This window comes from Helobdella robusta (assembly GCF_000326865.2).
Source record: "Helobdella robusta unplaced genomic scaffold HELROscaffold_26, whole genome shotgun sequence".
Taxonomy (NCBI): Eukaryota; Metazoa; Annelida; class Clitellata; order Rhynchobdellida; family Glossiphoniidae; genus Helobdella; species Helobdella robusta.
Window position 1 is genome coordinate 1,600,570 of NW_008704349.1, and position 21,429 is coordinate 1,621,998.

Consider the following 21,429-nt stretch of genomic DNA (forward strand, 5'->3'; position numbering starts at 1 on the left):
TTTTTATCGGCAACGAATATCCATAATTTTTGATAACAAATAAAAATCATCTGAAGTAGTTTTATTCTTAACAAGTTTGTGTTTTGTTGATTTACCATTGTTACTTTGTTCATCTTCATTGGAACGATTACCATCTTCATCCTCGTCATCGTAAACATTCCCAATGTAGATTTCATTGGTTAGAACTTTGAAGGAATGTTTGAATGCCATCTGAACAGAGAAGAGGTTGAAGGAGCCCCTCATAATGTCGTTTTCAGGTGAACAAGGATCCATAATAGGAAGGCTAAAAGTATTGTAAGCTGTTTGCTCAGGCCTTCGAAAATATTGACTTTGCGGTATGTCGTCAGAATTATCGGCCTTCAAAAACTCAATGCCCACTTTGTGATAATTTACATGGCAACCATAATGTTCTAGAAACTCTAAGAGAAGAACACCTAAATTTGCATCCTTCACTAGGCCATCACCTCTGGCATGCAACTGTAGAAAGCTGATAATCATCAACATCAGTCCATACGAGCTGACCCCACCACTGTATACTTCATTCAAATCTCGTTGCGCCAAATAGTGTTTCATGAGTAAAATTAATGGCTTGGCTGAAGGGTAAGTTGATACAAATTTTGAAATCTGATCAGCACTGTTCAATCCATTGGCTGTATTGAAGGCAATGTCAACTTTAATGTTGGAGCTGGTATCTATTATTTTGATAATGGGAACTGTTGCTTTATCAATAACTCTGGCATTTTCTTCTGTGGTGACATTCTTTGCTACCAATGCATCTTTCAAAGTAAAAAGTGGTTTCGTCGGCCATTTTCCAAAAACCACGAGGTCAATATCACAAGAAGGGAGATACAAGTTTGTACGGTAACTACCGAAAATGTCGACAGTGGCATGCGGCCAGAGAGATTTAATTACATTCGTCACTTTGGCGATTACCTGACTTCGCACTTCACTTTCTTCTGCTGTTGGAGCGGCCATATTTACAAAATCTTTAATTTCCTGATGCAACTTGATAATTTTCGGCGTGTTTCTTTGTTTGGAAGTTTTCCCACTGAGATTCGGTTTGGGCCGCTTATACGAACTAGACGGCTTCACGGGCGTTTTTTGCTCTAATTTATGTTTCACTGGCCTATTGTTTCGTTCTTTTAATTTTTTATCACTAGCCTGAGTCCGGCCTTCATTCGATGGCACATCATTTATTGAAATAAAATCCATCTCGCTCTCGTCAAAAAAAGTTTACATGTAAATTTGAACTTCACTTTTAAAAGCAAAGAACTAAGATATTGTAGATTATATGATTTTGACCGTTTACGCACTTGAAACTTCTTTTCCACACATTAGTTGCGGTATATTTAAATGAAGATACGATTTCTGAATAATAATAAATCAAATTAAACAACTCTAAAATGCATTATTTTACACTAGGATGTCATTCATATTTTGACGTTCTCACGGCAACAACGTTATGTAAATATAAATAGTAAATACAAAAATTAATAATGTAAAAAATCAATTTAAATTACTTTTTAATTAATAAATTAAATAATTAATTAGTACTTATGTCATGCATTCATTCTTCTCCTTACTTATGTCAAGAATACAGACTAGCTGGTTATTCTATTTGCTATTCTATTTTTATTTCGTATTATTAATAATATTTTATTTAATAATTAATAATTCAGAAAAGCTTACTTTTCTAATTTTCCAACCAATAATTTGCAATATTTAATTTATTTATCAAATTTATAAGATATATTTATTAATTAAAATTATTAGATCTTAGATGTAGCAGTTAAATACTGAGAATACTCAAATACTGCCATGGAGTTTAGATTTGAATCAATAACATTTTCTTCAAATTTTGACTCTGGCAACTTGGCTGCTGTAACCAGGGTTGATAAATCTTCCTCTCTGTCATCTACTTCTGCAAAGAAACAAGACAATGACTTTGCGGCACAGCAAAGTTATACATTTTTTATTTTATAATTTTTTGTTGATTATATAAATTATATTCATGTTAATTATAATAATAATATTTGATAATTAAAATAATAATTAAATAATTAACCTATTATGATTTTATTTCTGTTCTTCAGTTGGTTATGATTACGAATTTAACTTATGGACGAGCCCGGATGCAGCTGGAACACCATATGTCAACCCTAATAGGACTTGGTTCTACTTCTCTGTTTCAGGTGTCCCACAGTTTAAGATTATAAAATTCAACATAATGAACCTGAACAAACAGGGCAAGTTATATAGTCAGGGTTATACCCCTATGTTTAAAGTCAAGTGCTTCAATACTAAAGTTGAAAAGTGGGAGAGAGTTAAAGATAAGATAAGTTACGAGGTTTAAAAAATATTTTTTATTAAATCTTTTTATCATATATATGTTGTCTCAATATTCATGATATTTTTTTAATCATTCTTTCAAAAAATAATCACCAGTACTGATTTTTAAAATTTGCAGACCGTTGGTTCAGAGTTAATCCTTACATTCCATCATTTTTTCTCTGAAGTTGAGGCAATTACATACTTTGCATTTTCATACCCTTGGTCCTACACTGACTGCCAAGCAAAATTAGAGGCCTTCGACATAAAGCTTTTGCCATTAGACTATACTTTCATCATGAGGTGTCTATTAATTCTCATTTATTGTGTCAATAAATTTGTAATTTTTTTTATATTTTTAAAATTTTGTTGCTTTCATTTCAAGTTCATTCTATCTGTTTTATAAATTTCTTTCTCCTTTATTTCAAGGTCAAACATGATATATTACCATAGAGAACTTCTAGTACATTCTCTAGACGGACTGAGGGTCGATCTAATCACCATCTCAGATCATTCAGGCATTTCCAATGTTGAGGAACCACGTTTTGATAAATGCCTATTCCCAAATAAAACTCAACCGAGATGCAAAATGTTTGCTAACAAAAAAGTATGTTCAAATAAAGGTTAAAGGCCACTTTCTCTTTTTCTCTCTTGCAAGTGCTTCTGAGGTATGAACGGCAAACTTGCATAGCATTCGAGCCCTGTCACGCCAGCAGCAAGAGCAAGTTCCTTTAACCATTACGCCATCTCGTTCACCGGTATATGGGTGCACATCTCTCTTACTAATGAAGTTTTTAAAACAAATTTTTTACTCAATTAAGTTTTCATTTATTCATTTCTTTATCGTTAAAATTATTAAATTACTGTGATGAGATGATAATAATAATCATAAAAATAAAAAATGGTGCCAGGTATTTTTTGTGAGCAGTCGTGTGCATCCAGGTGAAACGCCATCTAGCCACGTTTTCAATGGTTTCCTTGATTTTATACTAAGGAAGAATGATCCAAGAGCTGAGGAACTTAGAAGAAGGTGATCACTAACTTTTTATTAAATTAAAATAATTACTATTTAACTCCTAATCATATTTTCATGAATAGTAATTTATCGTTCTTTTTGTTATCAGATATGTATTCAAACTCATTCCAATGCTGAATCCCGACGGCGTGAGTAGAGGCTTCTACAGAACGGACCAGCATGGTGTGAATTTGAACAGGGTTTATCTCGATCCAACCTTCTCCCTCTATCCTTCTATTTATGCTAGCAAAAGTCTCCTAGCTTATTACCATATAGGCTGCGATGATTTTGTATGGAAAACTATAATAAAAGACTCGGGTAGTTGTAATGTTGACTCAACCGTCTCTGATGACGAAACGTTTGTTAAGTTGTTATCCAAAGTAGAGCACAAAAAAGGTGAAAGTGACGTTTTCAATGCAAGCGCTAATGTAGCTGGCTCTAAAAAAGGACCTGACGAAAATTCAGATTGTTTCAGCGTTACAAATACCGACGATAAATTACTGGATTCCAATCAGCGCCAAATACACCACTTGGCTCTCTCTGATATGGTCTCAGTCCAAGATTCATGTCTCATCGACTCACCTAGTAACATCCACGAACGGTTTTTTACAAATGCAGACAACGCTGCAGATACTACGAGTAGTTATTGTTCTAGCAGTAAAATTACCAATAACGAGTTCTCTGCAAATAGTGTCAGTCAGAAAGTATCAACAACTCCACACCTCAGCCATCCATTTTATTTGACCATCCTTCCAGAGAAAAGTGGACTAGCCTATTATATTGATTTACATGCCCATGCTTCCAAGAAGGGGTGCTTTTTCTATGGGAATCACTTTGGTGACATCGATAAACAGGTGATAATGTTTATACAGATGAATTTTAAAAATTAAAATGCTCAAGCTAATAAGTCATGAAATATCACATAAACATGCATTTTAACAACAAAAGATTCAATGTAGGACTTACGCCAAACTGGTCTCCATGAATACTGGCCACCTAGATTACGACGGCTGTAACTTTACAGAGCGTAATATGTACGCGCAAGACAAGCGTGAAAATTTGAACAAGGAAGGCTCAGCAAGGGTCGCTATATTCAAACACCTCGGAATCGTTAACAGGTGAAACTTGAGTCAAAATGTTTATTTAAATTGCCGTTTTTTATATTTCTGGCAACATATCAACGTCGTTTCTTTGTGTAAAAATACCAATAGTTACACACTGGAGTGCAATTACAATACTGGTAGACTAACAAACCTCATTCCACATGCTTCTGGTGACAGTGGCAGGGCCACACCACCTCCTTCTACCGGTATCATACCGCAGAAATATAATATCTCTCATTTTGAAGAGGTCTTGCTTTTGTTAATTTTTTAAATCAGTTTTTTTCAAGAATAATTTTCAGTTTGAAAGTTATTTTTTCAAGATTTTATTTTAAGAATTGTTGCTAAAAAGTCGGTAAAGTGTTTTCCTATATACCTACGTTTCAAGGTTGGAAGAGCTCTGGCAATTTCGGCTCTGGATGCGGAAGAGGCCAACCCATGGACGAGGTTAACGAGGTCCGAATTCATCTCGCTGTCTGGGGTTCGTGATTGGGTGAAGAAACAGTTATTTTTCGAAGGACTGCCCGTGTCCTGTGCTCCATCTAACGGCAACGCCCACGAAAACATCAACATTCACCGTACCTCCCGAGTTCACAAGTTGTCGGACTCTAAAATACCGTCAGTTATTAAAGTTCGATTTATTTTTTATCATTCACTTTCTTCAAGCATTTTTTATTGAAAACACACGTGAACACACGTGTAATGTTAGATTATAGGAAAGGTGAAATTAAATTAATTAAAATATATGTTATAAACATTTCATTCTTTCACATTTTATTTTGATTTGAGAATTGTATAAACTGTTAACAGACTAGTCAACTTACGAGTAAGAATTCCAACAGCAGCAAGCATTCCAACAAGACGTCAGTAAAAGTCACTCCACTCCTTTTTACGCCTCATACCTTTGAGATTCCTAACTCGTCAATGCTCTCCACTAGTCCTAAGTCGAAAGCAGTGAAAAGTAGCTATAAAAAATTGCACACAGTTCCTGTGCTAAAAGCTGTCCATCCCAAAAGTTAGAACAGTGAGAAACGGTGAATCAATGAATGTAGATATGTTTGAAATACTTGAATAATTTTTCATATTGTAATGTGCAGTTACATCGATTGCCTGCCATCTAGTACACACTTTGCTAATCATACTTGCATGTCAGTCATACATTTTTTCACTACATCCCTTTTCCATACCAATTTACTTTAGTATTTAAATCCGCTCTTGTTTGATATGTGTACGAGCGAATTTTTGGCTAAATTGAAAATACTTAAAAATATGAAACTGTACCGATATTTATTTATTTCATTTATATATTCTTATACGTATTTTTTATTAAATATATATTTTTATTTTGCATTGTACAAATGTACATGAACGGCGTAATAAAATGTTAACCGAGTTAAATGAAATTCGACTTTTTTAAAGTTTAAACGTAAACCAATATTAAACAAATATATGAAACATTACACACGCGTACACGTTCTAACACAAATTTCAGGCATAGAATTAATGACGCACATGAACGGAAATAAGAAAAACGAAAAAGCAAAAGTTACCTGCACAACATTTAACGAACGTTTCAAACAGAATTTAAATTCGCATCTATCCAATCCAGATCCCAACCGTAACAACCACGCTTTCCAGGGAAATTTTTTAAATTCCTTTTTTGGCAAATCGAATTCGGTCCCAGCAACTTCGGCTCGTGGAAATCGTTCGATTCTTTCTGATGTCGATAGTGTAGTTACGGGCATTAAGCGCAATTCTATAACTTCAAGAACAGTTTTACCTCCACTAGTATCAAGAAATAAAAATATCAAAACGCAATGTAAACCGACTGAGGAAGAAAATGGCATTAAAATGAAGCCAAAATTAAGTGAAGACACCACTGCGCCTGAAAAGAAAACGTGCAACTACACATGGCCTAACTACTCGTTAACCAATCAAAACAGGGAGAACAGAAAAAGAGAATTTCAGAAAACTCAGTTAAATCCTCTCTTCACTCAAACAGAGCCCAAATTCATCGATGAGCTGAAGGAAAAACTGCTGAAAAACAAGAAATTTAATGATGTATTTAATAATCTGAATTCAGCGGGCAGAAGTGAGAACTATCTTAAGAAAAACAAGGGCGACCATTCTTAGATAGTGATCGTCAGGTCACAAGCAAAGTATTATTGATAATATTTACCTGGCTTTTGTTTTACAGTTTATTTCATTTTATTTTCCTTTACTGTTTTAAAATATTATTTATATTTCGAAATGCGTCTTAATTTAACATGAAAAAGTAAAAAATTCAAAACTTTTTGAACAGATTTCGGCACAAAAACGGACATACAACTAAAACAAATTCTTTTATCAGTAAATTCATTATTCTCTTATTATGTTATATTAAATGCTCAGAATCCTGTCAAATGGTCAACGTATTTAAAGCGCTACCTACCTCCCAAACCATGAAGGCATAAAAAGGGAAGACACTAATCAAATGCAACATAGCCTGATCAATAAGCTCTCTGCTATTTTGCATCAAATATGACAACATTGCCTGCTGTTCAGTTTCAACTTCTTCACGTACATTTTTCATATCAGATATATTAATCTGAAAAACAACAAAATGTAAGTTTCAAATTTGGAAATAAATTTTTCATATTGACAGCAGCACAAAGACATGTAGTCACATTTACACATACAGAAACATACATCCACACAAAATATGACAAATTTTTATCATATGCCCTTATTAACCTTGAGGTCTATAACATCTCTTAGGTACTGGAATATTATTGACGAATTGTTGAGTATGCAGTAGACGTTCACTTCATTCGATAAGGATGATGATGAGGAAGAGGATGCTGATGGCTTTATGACGAAAATAAAAATGACGTCATCATCGTCACCATTCATATTATTATTATCAAAATCTAATGACTAACAGCATAGATATCAAAATCTCTAGCCAAATTCCTTCTCAGACATTGTGAAACTTTAGAGATGGCACTAATTAGTACTTTGCATAGAGAGACTTGAATGAGTTTGTTACATTTAGCTAAAGTCAAGAGTCTAGTCCTTAGATCTTTGGCTTCTTGTTCTGTCTGAACATTTTTTAACGCTATTTAAGGAATGTTTAACAGTTTAACATTTCAAGTGGCTAAATTTTTATTTGGATTGAGTGAAAGAATATGTAAAATAATACATTTAAAAATTATCTCTCTCTCTCTCTCTCTTTTCTCTCTCTCTCTCTCTCTCTCTCTCTCTCTCATCTAATACTTAAAAAACATCTAATATTTGTAATATAATAATGACATAACACACTAGAGATAAAGATGGTCTGTTGATAAATTCCCAAAAAAATGACTCTAAATGTTGTGTCATGTCCAAAATTAGTGATGATAGTGAAGCAGAAGATGAGGATGAGGAAGAAGAAGATGAGGATGACGTAAAGAGAGAGATTGCCTCGACAATAACTTCGAAAGCAGCTTCGCTAAGCATTGCCACATTAGTACTGTAACAAAAAAGAAAAATTAGTTTTTAATAATTAAATACATTATTTTTAAATCAAAATAATAGTAATATAAATACAATATTATTAATAATGCTATATAGCAACTTATGAAGTGCATTTTTTCATAATTTGCATGAATAAAATAAAACATTTTTGCAATCAAAAGCATTGTAAAATGTTAAACACCGTAGAAACTTTATAAAGCACACATACTTTGTCAAATTTATATTTCTGCGTGGGGCACTGTTTAAACTGAAACTTTTATTATTACTGTTATTATTATTATTATTAAAGGTAAAGCTTTTGTTATGTTTATGATTGATTTTGAACAAGTGTCTCAAGATGGATTTGATGGCAGAATGGGCCATTAATTTATTATTAGTGAAATTATTATTATTATTATTGTTGTTGTTATTTTTATTAGTAGTAGTAGTACCCATATTATTTCTATTTGGAATAGATATATCATTATTCATGTAAAGGTTTCTTATGTTTTCTATGTTCTCTATCTCATTTTTCAAGATCAAAAAATTTGTTACAAATTCTACATTTTCTGAATTTAAATTATTACTGTTGTTGTTGTTGTTGGATGAGTTGTTGTTGTTGGTGTTATTATGGATGACAGAAATAGTACCATCATTAACGGCCTCCAGTTCTTGCTTAATGGGTGTAACATCAACTTTTCTCTTTCTAGCTGTGATTTGAAGGAAAAAAATTCCTATATATTTCAACTTGAATAGATAGATGTTAAAAGATACAAAATTTAAATTAAAATACAAAAACCTCTTCTTTTCTTAGTACAATTCACATCAGTGTTGTTGGTCTTTGCTCCAAAGTTTAAAGATAATTGATTTATAAAGGCTTGATTCAAATTAAACAATTCATCTTTACTATTAGATAGTTCTTGTCCTAAATTCTTGATTTTATTTCTTTTCTTAAGGCCTAACTCAACCACATAATCTTCAACGTCTACAGCTGGTGGGCATGATCTTATCAGGGCAACTGCCAGAGCGATTTTTGTCCTTCGAGCACTCCATATAGCTGTTTGTTATATAACGAAAATAAATAATAAATCAATAATTAATTTAAAAAAACATAGTAGGTTGTGCCGTTGTGCTTGTGGTAATGTATTTCTGATTCCCTGATTTGATTATTGATCTCGGTGTGGTGTATCGCGAAAGATGCTAAAAATTTGTGCCTTGTTTCAATATATTTTAATTTATTAATAAAAAGAACTACCATAGTCTTTTAGGCGATCTTCTTCGAGTAAATTCACCTCCATGATTAAAAATCAAAATTTCAAATGAGAGGACAGACACGTAACAAGCAGCAGAAAACCATAGATGAAATATTTTTAAATTTAAAAGTTAACTTTTACGTGATTATTCAATCTTTAAAAAATACGCTAGTAAATCACTAAATCTTGAAAACAGTAATAAAGACTTCATAGTTCTAGATGGGTGGAGTTAATTTGCAATGATTTGGGTTCAAACAACTCAAACATCTATGCTCTCTACGCGCCATTCAAATCTACGGTATACTAATTGGGTTGTATGCATTTGAACCCAGCCACCCAGCCACCTCAGCATCATAGGACATAGTAAGCATTTTACACATATACACAAACACACACATACACACACGCATAAACATTATCAATAGTTCGTTTCATTTGATAAAGTATTTTCTAAGTGTTTGCGCGAGTATAAGTGTAAGGACTAGCTGTACAGTACAGTTAAGAAAATCAATCAGCGTATTGCTCATATGTTACCAATCATGTGAATGCTTGCTAAAGATCAAGATATCTCTATTTAAAACTATTCATAATATCGTCAAATATTTTTTAAAAACGCCATTAGAATAATAATTTACATTAAATTAACAGCGTTTGGTCGTGACTTGAACTACATGCAATATTGTACTTTAAAATTTTTGCATTGACCTAAGTTTATAAATTTCTGGCATACATACCCTTTTTATAATTTGTTGTGTTTTATAGTTTTTTAAGTTTTATATTCTTCTATAATATCGAAGTACCAAAAATATAACTTCCAACTTATAATTTCATAGAAGAAGTGCATATAATAATTCATTCAGACGTCTGCATTCGATGTCAGTGACTTCATTTGGCACACTTATGAAATTTTTTAAGGTCAGTGATCATCATTAGAGTTATCATTAAACATACACATATATGTACTGTTTGGCTCTATGATACATAACATAATTTTGTTGCATATTTCTCTCTTTAAGCAGTAGAAATTTTCATTAAAGATGTTCGTTTGTGTATCAACAAAATAAATAAAAAGAGCAAACGCTCTCTCATTTAGACTCATCTAGATCTCTTTTTCTTACTTACTCTCGCCAAAGTCCGATCTATCTCTCCCTCTCTTAAAAACCAAATGCAAATGGTTATTTTCGTTTAGTTTAGTTGAATGGAGGTTGATACATAATTCTTGCAGCACCTATTTAGCAACTAAAAAATGTTTGTTTCAAAATCTTAATGAGCTAATTAAAAAACTGTCCGCCAGTAAAGAATTTTCTGACATCAAGAAGCAAAGATGGGTATGCGTGATTTTGACTTTCCCGACCTCAATGAACTGGACTCTTTACACCTGGAAGACTACCAGCTACTACAAGAATCTAACTCGAACAAGGTTAAGTTAAATTTCACATTTGAAAATTTTCTAAACTCAACTTATCTTATAACACGTCGGCACACTTTAACAGTAGTTTCATTAACATTTTTCAATACATGGCGCTGTATGTAACCGCACTATAATACGCTTTTATTATATTTTTTGATAAAATAGTCAGACCAGATCTCATTTTCGCATACATTTTTTTAAACATATAATGGCATTTTGAAGGATATATAATTTTATCGTGTATACGAAAAAAATTGACCTTCTTACTTCTTACCAAGCAAACCTTAAGCTGAAAGCTTAAGCTTGTTCAACACTTATATTTATACATTTCTTCCGACCTATATATGATCTATAAATAAAATTATTCTCAAAATATCATTGGCTGATGTGAAATCACGTGTTGATCATCATAGGATCGTGACCTAATTCAAGAGTGGCCTTAAATGAACAAGAATAGATGTTATTTTATTTTTGTTGGTGGTATAAGCGTTCTTATAATTATTTCTACGGGGTCCCTATGTGATCCGCGACGTTGTTTAATTATTCCCTGATATTTGGTCGATTGGGAGGTAGAGAAAAATTCTACCGCTACTTCGCCATCTTTTAAGTACACACAAACACAAAACACTAGTACAGTAGTGTCAGTTCGGCTATCTAACTAAAGATATTTACATATATACATGTGTGTGTGTGTGTGTGTGTGTGTGTGGTGTGTGTTTATTACAAGTTATAACCCGCTGTTAATTGTTAATAACTCTATGAGGCAGTCAACAACGACAATATATCACTGATCTTTATGTCATGTCAATGATACGAATTAATTTCATACTATATACAAACTCCGTCTGTGTATATACACACATACACATATGTACACACACATATGTACACACAACACACACAGATACACATAAATATATACATACATATGTTACTTTTTCAATGTTAACAGCACTAACATTTAGTATAAAGAAACGTGATGTTTACTGTACTAAAATGCTATTGCTACCGCCCATAGACAGAGCTATGTAGGTACATCATGAAATGAAGCGTATAAAAGGCAGCTAGAATTACACGTATGTATGATTACATATACACACGCATACGTACACACAGACACGTACATACACACGTACATACTGGGAATAATGGATGTTTGTTTACAGACGTCAACGATCTAATCTGTTTTAACAACAGAGCGGGCAAAAAAGTTTGCTCTGTGTGTTACTGTCTGCAATATGAAACAAGCACGGAAGAAGTTTCATTCTTACAAATTTTTTAATAAACATCAAATACAAATATAAATGTTGAAATATTTTGCTAATGTACTAGTAAAAGTATTTTTGCCAGTGCCCTAGTAAAAGGGAGGGACTTAGTTTTAAAACTGCTACTACATACCTTTTAGCAAATTTATCGTAATTTGCATTTTTTGAAGGCTTCCAATAAAAAGAAATTTTGAGAAATTTTTAATATAGAGTTAATGTTATATTTGGCCATTTTATAGGACAGAGTGAGGAAATAAGTAAAAATAATGTGAAATTGTAAAAAAGTTATCAGCATTTTTCAAAAATTTTAAAAACCAGCTTGTTCCATATTTTTGTCTGGAGCGCTAATAGGTATTATTATCTACTTACATACTTTTGCATAATACAAATTGTTATCATTGAAAATTTTCTATCCGGATTCTAGAATGATTATAACCATGTTGTGAACTAAAAAGAACGCCTATGCAATGTTTATAGTTATTATATTGAGTTATTTTTTTTTAATTCAAGACCACTTGAAAATTTTTTGCTAACGTGAAAAACATTTCAAATTTTTACGTATTAACGCGGTAAGCCATTATTATTATTATTATTATTAGCAGTAGTAGTAGTACTAGTAGTAGTGTTTGTACTGTTAAATAAATAAGAAAGATATGGTGACACACACGCGCACACACATACACACAGACAGACCCACACGCACACACATAAGTGATCCACATAATTTTATTTGTTCCCTTGGTAAACAAATCTAACTAATATCCATCATTTTCTTTATTAGAACTTGAAGCTGTTATCGTCCGCGAACGTCTGCAATCAAAACATCTACAACAGCAACAGCAGCGGCAACAACTACACTTTTATAAATAACAACAACAATAATCATATTTTTACGCAAAATAACAACAACAATAGTAATAACAACCATAATAACCATAGCCATAGTAATAACCCTAGCAGCCAGGGTAATATCAACTACTTTAGTAACTTCAAAAGCTACAATGATCAACTGGATGATAATAAATTTCAACCGCTCAGCTCAACGAACCATCAGACGGCAACGTCCAACTCAAAAACCGACTATCCGAAACCGTTTAATGGTGATGAGGACAAAATATCGGGCATTTCTACTTTTAAAAACTCGAATGCATTCATCGTCGATAATTTCCGTAATGATTTAGCGCAAGTACCGGCGATTACTAACTTTATCGATAGCGACAGTATCGAATTCCCGACTCTCAATCAGGTTGTCGGTGATTTGGTGGACGATAGCAGCATCGATACACATCTCTGTCAGCTCCTAAATGACGAGAGCCACGATTACAAAGAAGCTATTCATGACGTCATCGGTGACGTAATAATCGATGTCTCTACGAACCGAGGTGGCGTGGATGGTTCGAAAGTGTGTGAGGATGTCGGGCTGAATGATTTGCTGCATTTGTGCAATCAGGAAGAGCAGTTTAGTAATTTTCATGGAGGTGAGAACAGCATCGACCATCTTGAAAATTTGCTGGACGAATCCAGCCATCGCCAGTTCCATATTGACGGCACCGGTTGTTTCGATATCGAGGAGACCAGAGATCACTATCGCCAGCAGCAGCAACATTTTCAGAAACATCTTTTCTATCAAAATCATCAAGAGCATCATCTTTGTGAGCAGCCACAACAGAACTATCAGATCATCTCGACTTTTCATCAACCCCATCTTATCAGCGGTACTGCACAAAACCCAAATAGCATTGAACACCACATTGAAGTAACCGGCAACCACACTGACGACAATCACATCATCAACGCCAGTAAAGAGTGTCTAAATGATTTCCAAGGCGACAGTGCATTTCAAAGTTTCTCCGATCAGATCGACCTAACCACTGACCTAATATTCGATTCGATATTTTACAATGCCCACCAACACGAGTCCAGCACCAACTCGCCAATACCGACACCGACTCAAGACATCCTTCCCTCTGCAGCAGTTTCGCCAATGTGCGGCGTGAACATCGAGTTAGCAACGTCAACAGCCGAGGCAGAAAATGATTCGAAATTGAAAAGTGAAAAAAGTTTTTTCAAATTGTCCGACACTAGATCATCAAGAAACCAAAAACGTTCGATCGATGAAAACATGGAAGGCGTTATGATGTACAAAGACCAGACCAACATCAACACCATCAACAACAACAGTGGATATAACAGCAGCCACAGCAACTACATCGTCGGCAACATGGATGACGAGACAGTCAACGTGTCATCGAGTGAAAGTCGCAGGAAAAAATGGTCTAAAGAGCGATACAACACCAGAAGAAATAGCAACAATAGTGGTGTAGTGACGGGCAGCAACATCATGACAACCACTGCAGTTAACGACAGCGCCAACAACAGCAGAAGTAGCAGTAGAGGCGGAGTTAGAACTGAGGAATCAAAAGAAAATTTTAAATTTGAGCTAGGTGCACAAATCTTTCAGAACAATGATGCCATGAGCCTGTTCAACGCCGTTAATAATAATAACTCAGATAAAATAGTTTGCAATAAAGCCAGAAACTATCCAAACAGCAGCAGCAACAACAACAACAATTATAGTAACAATGGCGATGACAAGCCTGTCGGTAACGAGAGTTCTTTTGAAAAACCGGTTCTAAGAAAAGTTAGGAAGAAAATTAGCGAGTGTGAGTCGAGTTGGAATGCGAATATCGTCGAGAAAATACCTAGGCATAAGAGACCATCTCACATAAATGCAGAACAACGGCGTAGGAGTAAAATCCAGGTAAAAAAATGTTTCAATTTTTCATTTTTGTTCATTTTTTTCTTGCATTTTCACTTTGCCCAATAAATTTGACGCGAAATATCAAAGTTTATATTACCAAAAATGTAAAGGCGTTCTTGTGAGTGGTTTTAGTAACATTTTTATTCTAATTCAACTATTAAAACGAAATTTTTTGCTGTAAGAATGATTATTATTTAGGTAAAAAAAAACAATTTAAAATTTCATAAAATATATGACCTTTAAATAATATTATTACGCAAATTTACTAACAAATGTCTGAAAAACAGAATTTTTTAGATGAGTTAGTCCTTTTGTTGCCAACAACAATGTCTACATCGTCGTCGTCGTCATCTTTATCGCACTATCACCATTTCCCTACACACAGCAAAAAGTCTAAAGCCTCTGTCTTATTTAAAAGTAAAAAGTTGTTATTATTGTTATTAATATTTTACAACTATTTATTTTTGATATTATGTTAATGTATGTTAATGTTATGCTAATATTATGTTAATATTATCTATCAATCGTTAAATTTAAAAAAAATAATTTACAAACTTGTCGTCTGCCAAATAGCTGTCGACAGAGTCAACCAGATGAAGCTGGAGCATAAGGATTTGAGTGAACAGACTGAGATGCTAAAAAGAGAAATTAAACAACTTAGAAAAGACATCAAGTCAGTTAGAGGAATATATATTTTGTGAAATATTTTAAATAAATAAAAATTAATCAGTATTACTGTCCTTAATTTATTTCTAAAATGGTTTTTATTTCCGAATGACTGCTATTACTGCACGCCTTTGTTATTATTAGGTGTCGCAACACACCTGTAGTTTCTTACTTACAATATAACCGTTTGAAAATACTACATTTTATGTTTGGAATTCTGCTTATTATGTTTAAAATTCTACACTTTTTATTTTTAATTGTATTATTTTTTTATAAATTCTTGACGTAAACTTTATTTAATATCAAATTAGGAAGTTTTTTTTATTTATTTATGGACAGGGAGCAACAATCTAAACTGCCTGAAACCGGTCTTCCTTCCAGTTCATCATTGTCTTCGTCATTTTCTTCATCATCTTCACCATTTTCATCATCATATTCTTCATCATCGTCTTCGTCGTCTTCCTCATCGTCGTCCCCATCAATGGAAAGTTTATTGGACTGCTACATTCAGACCAACACGTTGAAAAATTGGAAATTCTGGATCGTTAGCGATAATAATTTAAAAAATTTTAATATATCATTTATTGATATATTATATAATAAAATCATTATTATTATACTATAATTTATTTTAATCATAAATTTCAACAGTTTAGTCAGTTTGTTAGGCCATTGTTTAAGACTTATCTACAGTCAGTCAGAACCAGTGAAACCAACGTTGAATTCAACCTTTCAGTCTTGCAATGGTCGCATGAACAATGTAAAATGGCCTTGCTCAGAGAAGGTTTTTAATAAATTTTTCATATAATTTAATGGATTATTATTTATTGTATTATAATATTATAAACTGTTTTCCAAATCTTAAATTAATAAAGTCCACTGATATGTATAGGTTTTGATAGGTTTTGCGTATTTAAGTTTCACATCAAAAATCTGAATTTGTAGTAAATTTCTAGCAAATAGTATTTTCACAATTCTATTTGGAGTATTGTAATTCTCTGCTATCAACAACAGCAGATACACACGCGGATTTCATGTGACAAGTAGGGATCTTTTGCATTCCAACATAGTCGCTGCAATAGCACTCCCAATCAATCCAACATTTAGTGCATTAACCAACTAATTAATTAGTTAATTAATTAATTAAAACAGAAATAACCTCGGCTCTGTTGGATGTTTCAACTCGAACCTCAATAGTGGATGACCCGCTGAAACTACCTATGGAATCTATAAACGAATTCATGAAAGATGCCGGTATTCTAGGATTCGAAATACAACCGTTTAAAAAGGGACATAATAGGTGATGAGTAGAGTTTTTTTTATCATCGACTGTAATCAAGTATTCGAGAAAGTATCGGTTTTTGAAAAATTTTGTATTTATGTATATATTCGTACGTTAGTTGAATAGAATAAGTTGAAGTTGTACATATAATGTCGACAATTTTTTTCCTCCTAATCACTTGAATGGGATTTTAATTTTTAAATATAAAACCTCAAATTTTGACTGAATAATTAAATGAAAATATTTTTTCCATCGACGCATTATATTTTATTATTTCTGCTATTGTAAAATGAGTTATTTAACATGTTGTGCACGTATTCTTGATCATAAATATACACTTATGTTAGTATGATTTCTTTTTATAATCTTCAAGTGAGTTTTTTGTTTTTTTTTTTTGAAAAATAACTAATTTTGAATGCTTTCACAATTTTGCTAATGAAGAGATGAAAAATATGTAAAGAAAAAAAAATCATAAGTACAAGAAAAAACCAAAAAATGAAGAAATTTCTACAAAAAAATTAATTTAATCGACATTTCCATCTTCACACACTCGCTAATAATCTGAAATTAATATTTATAACCATGTCACATTCATTCAACAATTCAAACTCAAACGTTTGTGTGTGCGTCGTGTGTGTGTGTACGTGTGTGTGCGTCGTGTGTGTGTGCGTGTTCGCGTAACAATTTCAAAATTTTTATTACTTAAATACTAATTTCATATAGGTTAAATTATACATGTATGTGTTTACGACATCAATAATAATCATGACGACAATTAATGTTATATATATAACTACGCTAGCTAGAGTGACAGTGACATCAAGATAAGACTTAGAAAGTATGTAGACGTATTATTCATTATTAACTTTTTTAATTTCATTTCTTCTTAACTCTACGATAACCCACTTATTCTCATTTAGAATTTTTTTAATCTATAGTTTTTATCATAAGCAAGGACAAATATTAAATAACTCCTTTCAATTAATTTCAAACCAGCTCAACGTGGTGATATTATTATCTCATTCATCGTCCTTTTTCTTCTGCCCATGTTCAGCTCCTTCGTCATCATCGTCGTCATCATCATCTCCATCATCGTCGTCGTCGTCATCATCATCTCTTTTTTGCCTCTTGCTGATTCGCGACCATTCATATTTCTGGCCGGCGACGTTCTTGCGAGAGAATGGTTTGCCGCTCGTGAAATCAAAATTGTACTCCTGGGACTTCCTTGCCAGGTGCTCGGACAGGTAGGACTCAACCGATTCCCTGCTAGACATAATTGTGGAATCAGCTGATGAGGAGGAAGAGGAGGAGGAGGAAGATCCAGCGAATGTAACTGAACTGATGGTAGTGAAGAGACTTTTAGTTGAACTGGGATCTGTAACTAAACTGACAGGTACCAAAGGTGCTACTGCTGCTGCTGCTGAAGTTGTGGCAGCCACACTCAACTCTGCTGCCGTTGAAGTTTCTGTTGGTGCCGAGCTACTGGCGACAGGAGAAGGTAGGTCGGAACCGGAAATAGTTGACTGTCTTGTCCAACCAGAAGTTGACGGCTTGAGAGTAAAAGCGGAAGTGGTAATAGAAAATGGGATTGTTTTGGAGCAGATGTCTGAGTAGATGGAAGCTGATTTTGCCGAAAAAGCAGAAGGGATTCTGGAAGTGGATTCGGTTACTATGTCAGCAGTGCAGACACTGGCCGGTGCAAGAGATGTGCTAGATGTACTTTCTACTGGTGCTGATGATGTGGATGGTGATGCGGACGTAGTTGTCAATGATGATAATGATGATGTTGCCACTGTGGGTAATGATGATGATGATGATGATGATAGTGGTGATGCTGAGCTCGTTAATTGAGATGTTGTCTGAAGCGATTGTTCTTTAGTAGTAGTAGATGTTGTAATTATTGCCGCTGATGTGGTTGAAGCTGATGAAGCTGATAAAGATGTAGTTGCAAATGATGATGTTGATGAAGATGTGGTTGCATTCGCTGACAATTCCTCCTCCTCTTTTTTACCAACCTCCTCATCATCACCATCGTCATCATCACCCGGTTGACTTACCTTTGAAATATCTTTCGACTGAAATCCGCTATCATCAAGCTCACCTTCACCTTTCTCTTCTTCTACTCTTTCTTCCTTTTCCTCTTCCTCTTCTTCTTCACCCCCGGTAATCAAACCGGTCGAGACCGGGTCCGACCTGCCACTACTGATCACCGATTCGTCGTCATCATCTCTAAAGCGGGGGAATGGAATTTCAATGGAAATTTCTGTGCCGGTGATTTGTGACTGGCTGATGGTGATCTGTGCTGCAGTAGTTGTTTCGATGCTGGTGATTGTGGTCATCTGCTGAGATGGGCTTGAGAGTTCGGAAGTTGGAGATTGACCGGTTGGTGAGTCGAAGTTTAATTTTCTTCTCGCTTTGAATTTTTTCGTTTCTGTATCTGGACCTGCTTTTGAACTGGCGGCCCTTTTCTGTATTTTCAACCTTTTGAATATTTTTTATAAATAATTTTTTATAATTATAATAATGTAATAATTAATTTGAAGCTTTAAAAAATTATTTCGTTTTATTTCAATGTCTATCTGTCTGTTACTACTCTTAATTATTGTTCTTAGTACAAACCTACTCGTATTTGTATAAATGAATTTGTCCCCATCATCGCCATGTTCATCATTTTTATTAATCTTTCATCATAAATTTGCTAACCATCACAATCGTCATCATCGTTACAGTCATCATTATCATCATCATCACCATCATCGTCATTATCATCATCACCACCATCCTCATCATCATCATCAAAACTCACTTCGGAGTTGGAGGGAGTCGGTACGGAGTCTCGAACTGCCCCAACTTGGCGGTGATGCAACTGCTACTAATCGGTCCCACGCTGATACTACTACTACTACCACTACTGATACCGAAACCACTACTACTACTACTAGCACCGCTACTTCCGCTGACGTCACAGACCACGACTCTGGTTACGGTAATAGTAGCACAGGTGACACTGCCTTTATTATTATTATGGTTATTTTTATCTTTATCTTTATTATTATTCTTTTTATTCTTATTGTTGTTATTGTTGTTTTTCTTGTCATCGTCTGGATTGGTGACGTCTTCAGAACTCATCTTATGATACCGAGAAACTATACCGAGCAGGCAGACAACCACAGTACCCAAAATATATATCTTATTTTAAATTACCGACGGTATTCGCGACGAGTACCGACGAGTAAGAAAATACCGAAAGTAATTACTACTGGAAACTTGAAATTTTAACTTCAATGCCAAAAAAAATGTGAGTATTTGAGAATTTTTATTTTACTAACTGCAGGATGGTGAATCTTCTTCTAGTAACGACAAAATTATTTTTATTATTATTGTTGTTGTTACAATTGTTGTTGTTGATGTTGTAATTTATCTGTTGTTATTATTATTATTATTAATTAATAATTATTATTATTACCGGATAGATCAATTTAACTTAACAGTAGTTGCAACCAAAAAATTTTTCCAAAAATATTTACAACTGAAGTTAAAATTTATAATAATGATAAGAAAAACACCACAACCTAGTAAATCAGTAAAATGTGTAAATTTACTTTAAAATGTATGTGTTTGTAAGTAAATTTGCTTTAAAATTACTGCTACAAGTACCACAAACTCAATAGGTTGATGAATTACTCTGCGAAAAAACTTACAAAGTAAAACCGAATATGTTCTCACCATTACTTAATACTTAATAATAATAATAATAAATCTAGTAACTAATAGTAGCTGTAATACTAATTAAGTAATTCAGTAGCAGTACTAGAGTTAAAACTACATTTAGAGAATCTACATTGGAAACTAAGCGCATGATATTCAAGTTGCCCTTTAAATGAATAGAGGCGCTAACATTTAAAATTTAAACATCCTTACGCAAGCATGCATCTATCTATGTATGAATGTATGTATGTGTGTATGTATGAGATTTGTTGCTTGATTATACATACATTTATATATGTATATATATCATACACGCACACACAAACATACAGGCACACACACATACACACACACACACACACACACATATATATATATAATATATATTTATTTAATTATTTAAGACAACCCTAGACATAAACCAAAAACATGCAACTCAATGGTTAAATTGTTCGTAAGAAGAGTTGTTAGTGTAATGAAGTAAACTTCTGAAATAATTTTGATGACATAAGCAACGAATATAATTATAATTATATATATATATTTATAATTATAATTATATATATGTACTCATAATTATATATATATATATTGATCATAGTATATATATGTATATATATATATATAAGCTTTTAGTGTGTATATATATATATATATATATATGTGTGTGTGTGTGTGTGTGTGTGTGAGTGTGTGTGTGTGTGTGTGAGTGTGTGTGTGTGTTGTTTTGGTTGTCAAATGTAATGACTTAAATATGTTTCCGAGTTATTCCATTGAAATGATCTGTGACAAACATACAGTTAGTTTACTATGACAATCATTCTGTTCTTCTTACATCTCAACCAATATGTTGCAGTAGATCAGTAGATGCTGCTAAATAACGAAATAATTTGTGTTTTGTTCGTTCAAGTTGGATGAAAATACTTTTGTATGTTTGTGTGTGTGTGTGCGTGTGTGTGTGTGTGTTTGTTTAAATGTTTTGTTTGCTTAAGTGTGCGAAAAAAGTATGAAAACCCAGATTTGTCTTTGATGGTCACATGTTGTGATATATGTGTGTTTTTCTTTTTTCTTTCTCGCTCTTTCTCTCTCTCTCTCTCTCTCTCTCTCTCTCTTTTGTTCTTTTTCTTTCTTTCTTTTTTCCTTCCTTTCTTTCTTTCTTTTTACTT

At 33.4% G+C, this 21,429-nt stretch overlaps 5 protein-coding genes across 5 annotated transcripts; 2 read left to right on the forward strand and 3 right to left on the reverse strand.

Moving 5' to 3' along the window:
* Positions 1–3: 3 nt before the first annotated feature.
* On the reverse strand, positions 4–975 carry HELRODRAFT_79937 (hypothetical protein; the record flags this gene model as incomplete). The annotated part of the gene is made up of 1 exon (XM_009020034.1): positions 4–975. One exon carries the CDS (start codon positions 973–975, stop codon positions 4–6), a length of 972 nt encoding a protein of 323 aa, XP_009018282.1.
* Positions 976–1,446: 471 nt separating this feature from the next.
* Positions 1,447–5,831, forward strand: HELRODRAFT_191938 (hypothetical protein). The gene is made up of 11 exons (XM_009020035.1): positions 1,447–1,608; positions 1,774–1,960; positions 2,094–2,347; positions 2,468–2,631; positions 2,758–2,935; positions 3,240–3,358; positions 3,453–4,197; positions 4,292–4,461; positions 4,555–4,693; positions 4,832–5,061; positions 5,250–5,831. Exons 2-11 carry the CDS (start codon positions 1,819–1,821, stop codon positions 5,461–5,463), a joined length of 2,355 nt encoding a protein of 784 aa, XP_009018283.1. The 5' UTR covers positions 1,447–1,608; positions 1,774–1,818; the 3' UTR covers positions 5,464–5,831.
* A 1,010-nt stretch (positions 5,832–6,841) lies between these two features.
* Positions 6,842–9,215, reverse strand: HELRODRAFT_173429 (hypothetical protein; the record flags this gene model as incomplete). Its single annotated transcript, XM_009020036.1, has 7 exons — positions 6,842–7,030; positions 7,177–7,290; positions 7,365–7,523; positions 7,744–7,933; positions 8,147–8,627; positions 8,717–8,974; positions 9,173–9,215. The coding sequence occupies 7 exons, from the start codon at positions 9,213–9,215 to the stop codon at positions 6,842–6,844; spliced, it is 1,434 nt and encodes a 477-aa protein (XP_009018284.1).
* Positions 9,216–10,494: 1,279 nt separating this feature from the next.
* On the forward strand, positions 10,495–16,927 carry HELRODRAFT_191939 (hypothetical protein; the record flags this gene model as incomplete). The annotated part of the gene is made up of 7 exons (XM_009020037.1): positions 10,495–10,590; positions 12,628–14,607; positions 14,895–15,024; positions 15,181–15,280; positions 15,613–15,817; positions 15,925–16,057; positions 16,426–16,927. 7 exons carry the CDS (start codon positions 10,495–10,497, stop codon positions 16,575–16,577), a joined length of 2,796 nt encoding a protein of 931 aa, XP_009018285.1. The 3' UTR covers positions 16,578–16,927.
* A 647-nt stretch (positions 16,928–17,574) lies between these two features.
* Positions 17,575–19,684, reverse strand: HELRODRAFT_173431 (hypothetical protein; the record flags this gene model as incomplete). Its single annotated transcript, XM_009020038.1, has 2 exons — positions 17,575–19,036; positions 19,362–19,684. The coding sequence occupies 2 exons, from the start codon at positions 19,682–19,684 to the stop codon at positions 17,575–17,577; spliced, it is 1,785 nt and encodes a 594-aa protein (XP_009018286.1).
* Between the last annotated feature and the right edge of the window lie 1,745 nt (positions 19,685–21,429).

What these genes read in the sequence shown, in the direction of transcription:
- HELRODRAFT_191938 (XM_009020035.1), top strand. Translation starts at nt 1,819, where the DNA reads ATGGAGTTTAGATTTGAATCAATAACATTTTCTTCAAATTTTGACTCT. An exon ending in GCTGAGGAACTTAGAAGAAG is followed by an intron (nt 3,359 to 3,452) that starts GTGATCACTAAC and finishes TTTTGTTATCAG; the next exon opens with ATATGTATTCAAACTCATTC. An exon ending in CACCTCGGAATCGTTAACAG is followed by an intron (nt 4,462 to 4,554) that starts GTGAAACTTGAG and finishes AAATACCAATAG; the next exon opens with TTACACACTGGAGTGCAATT.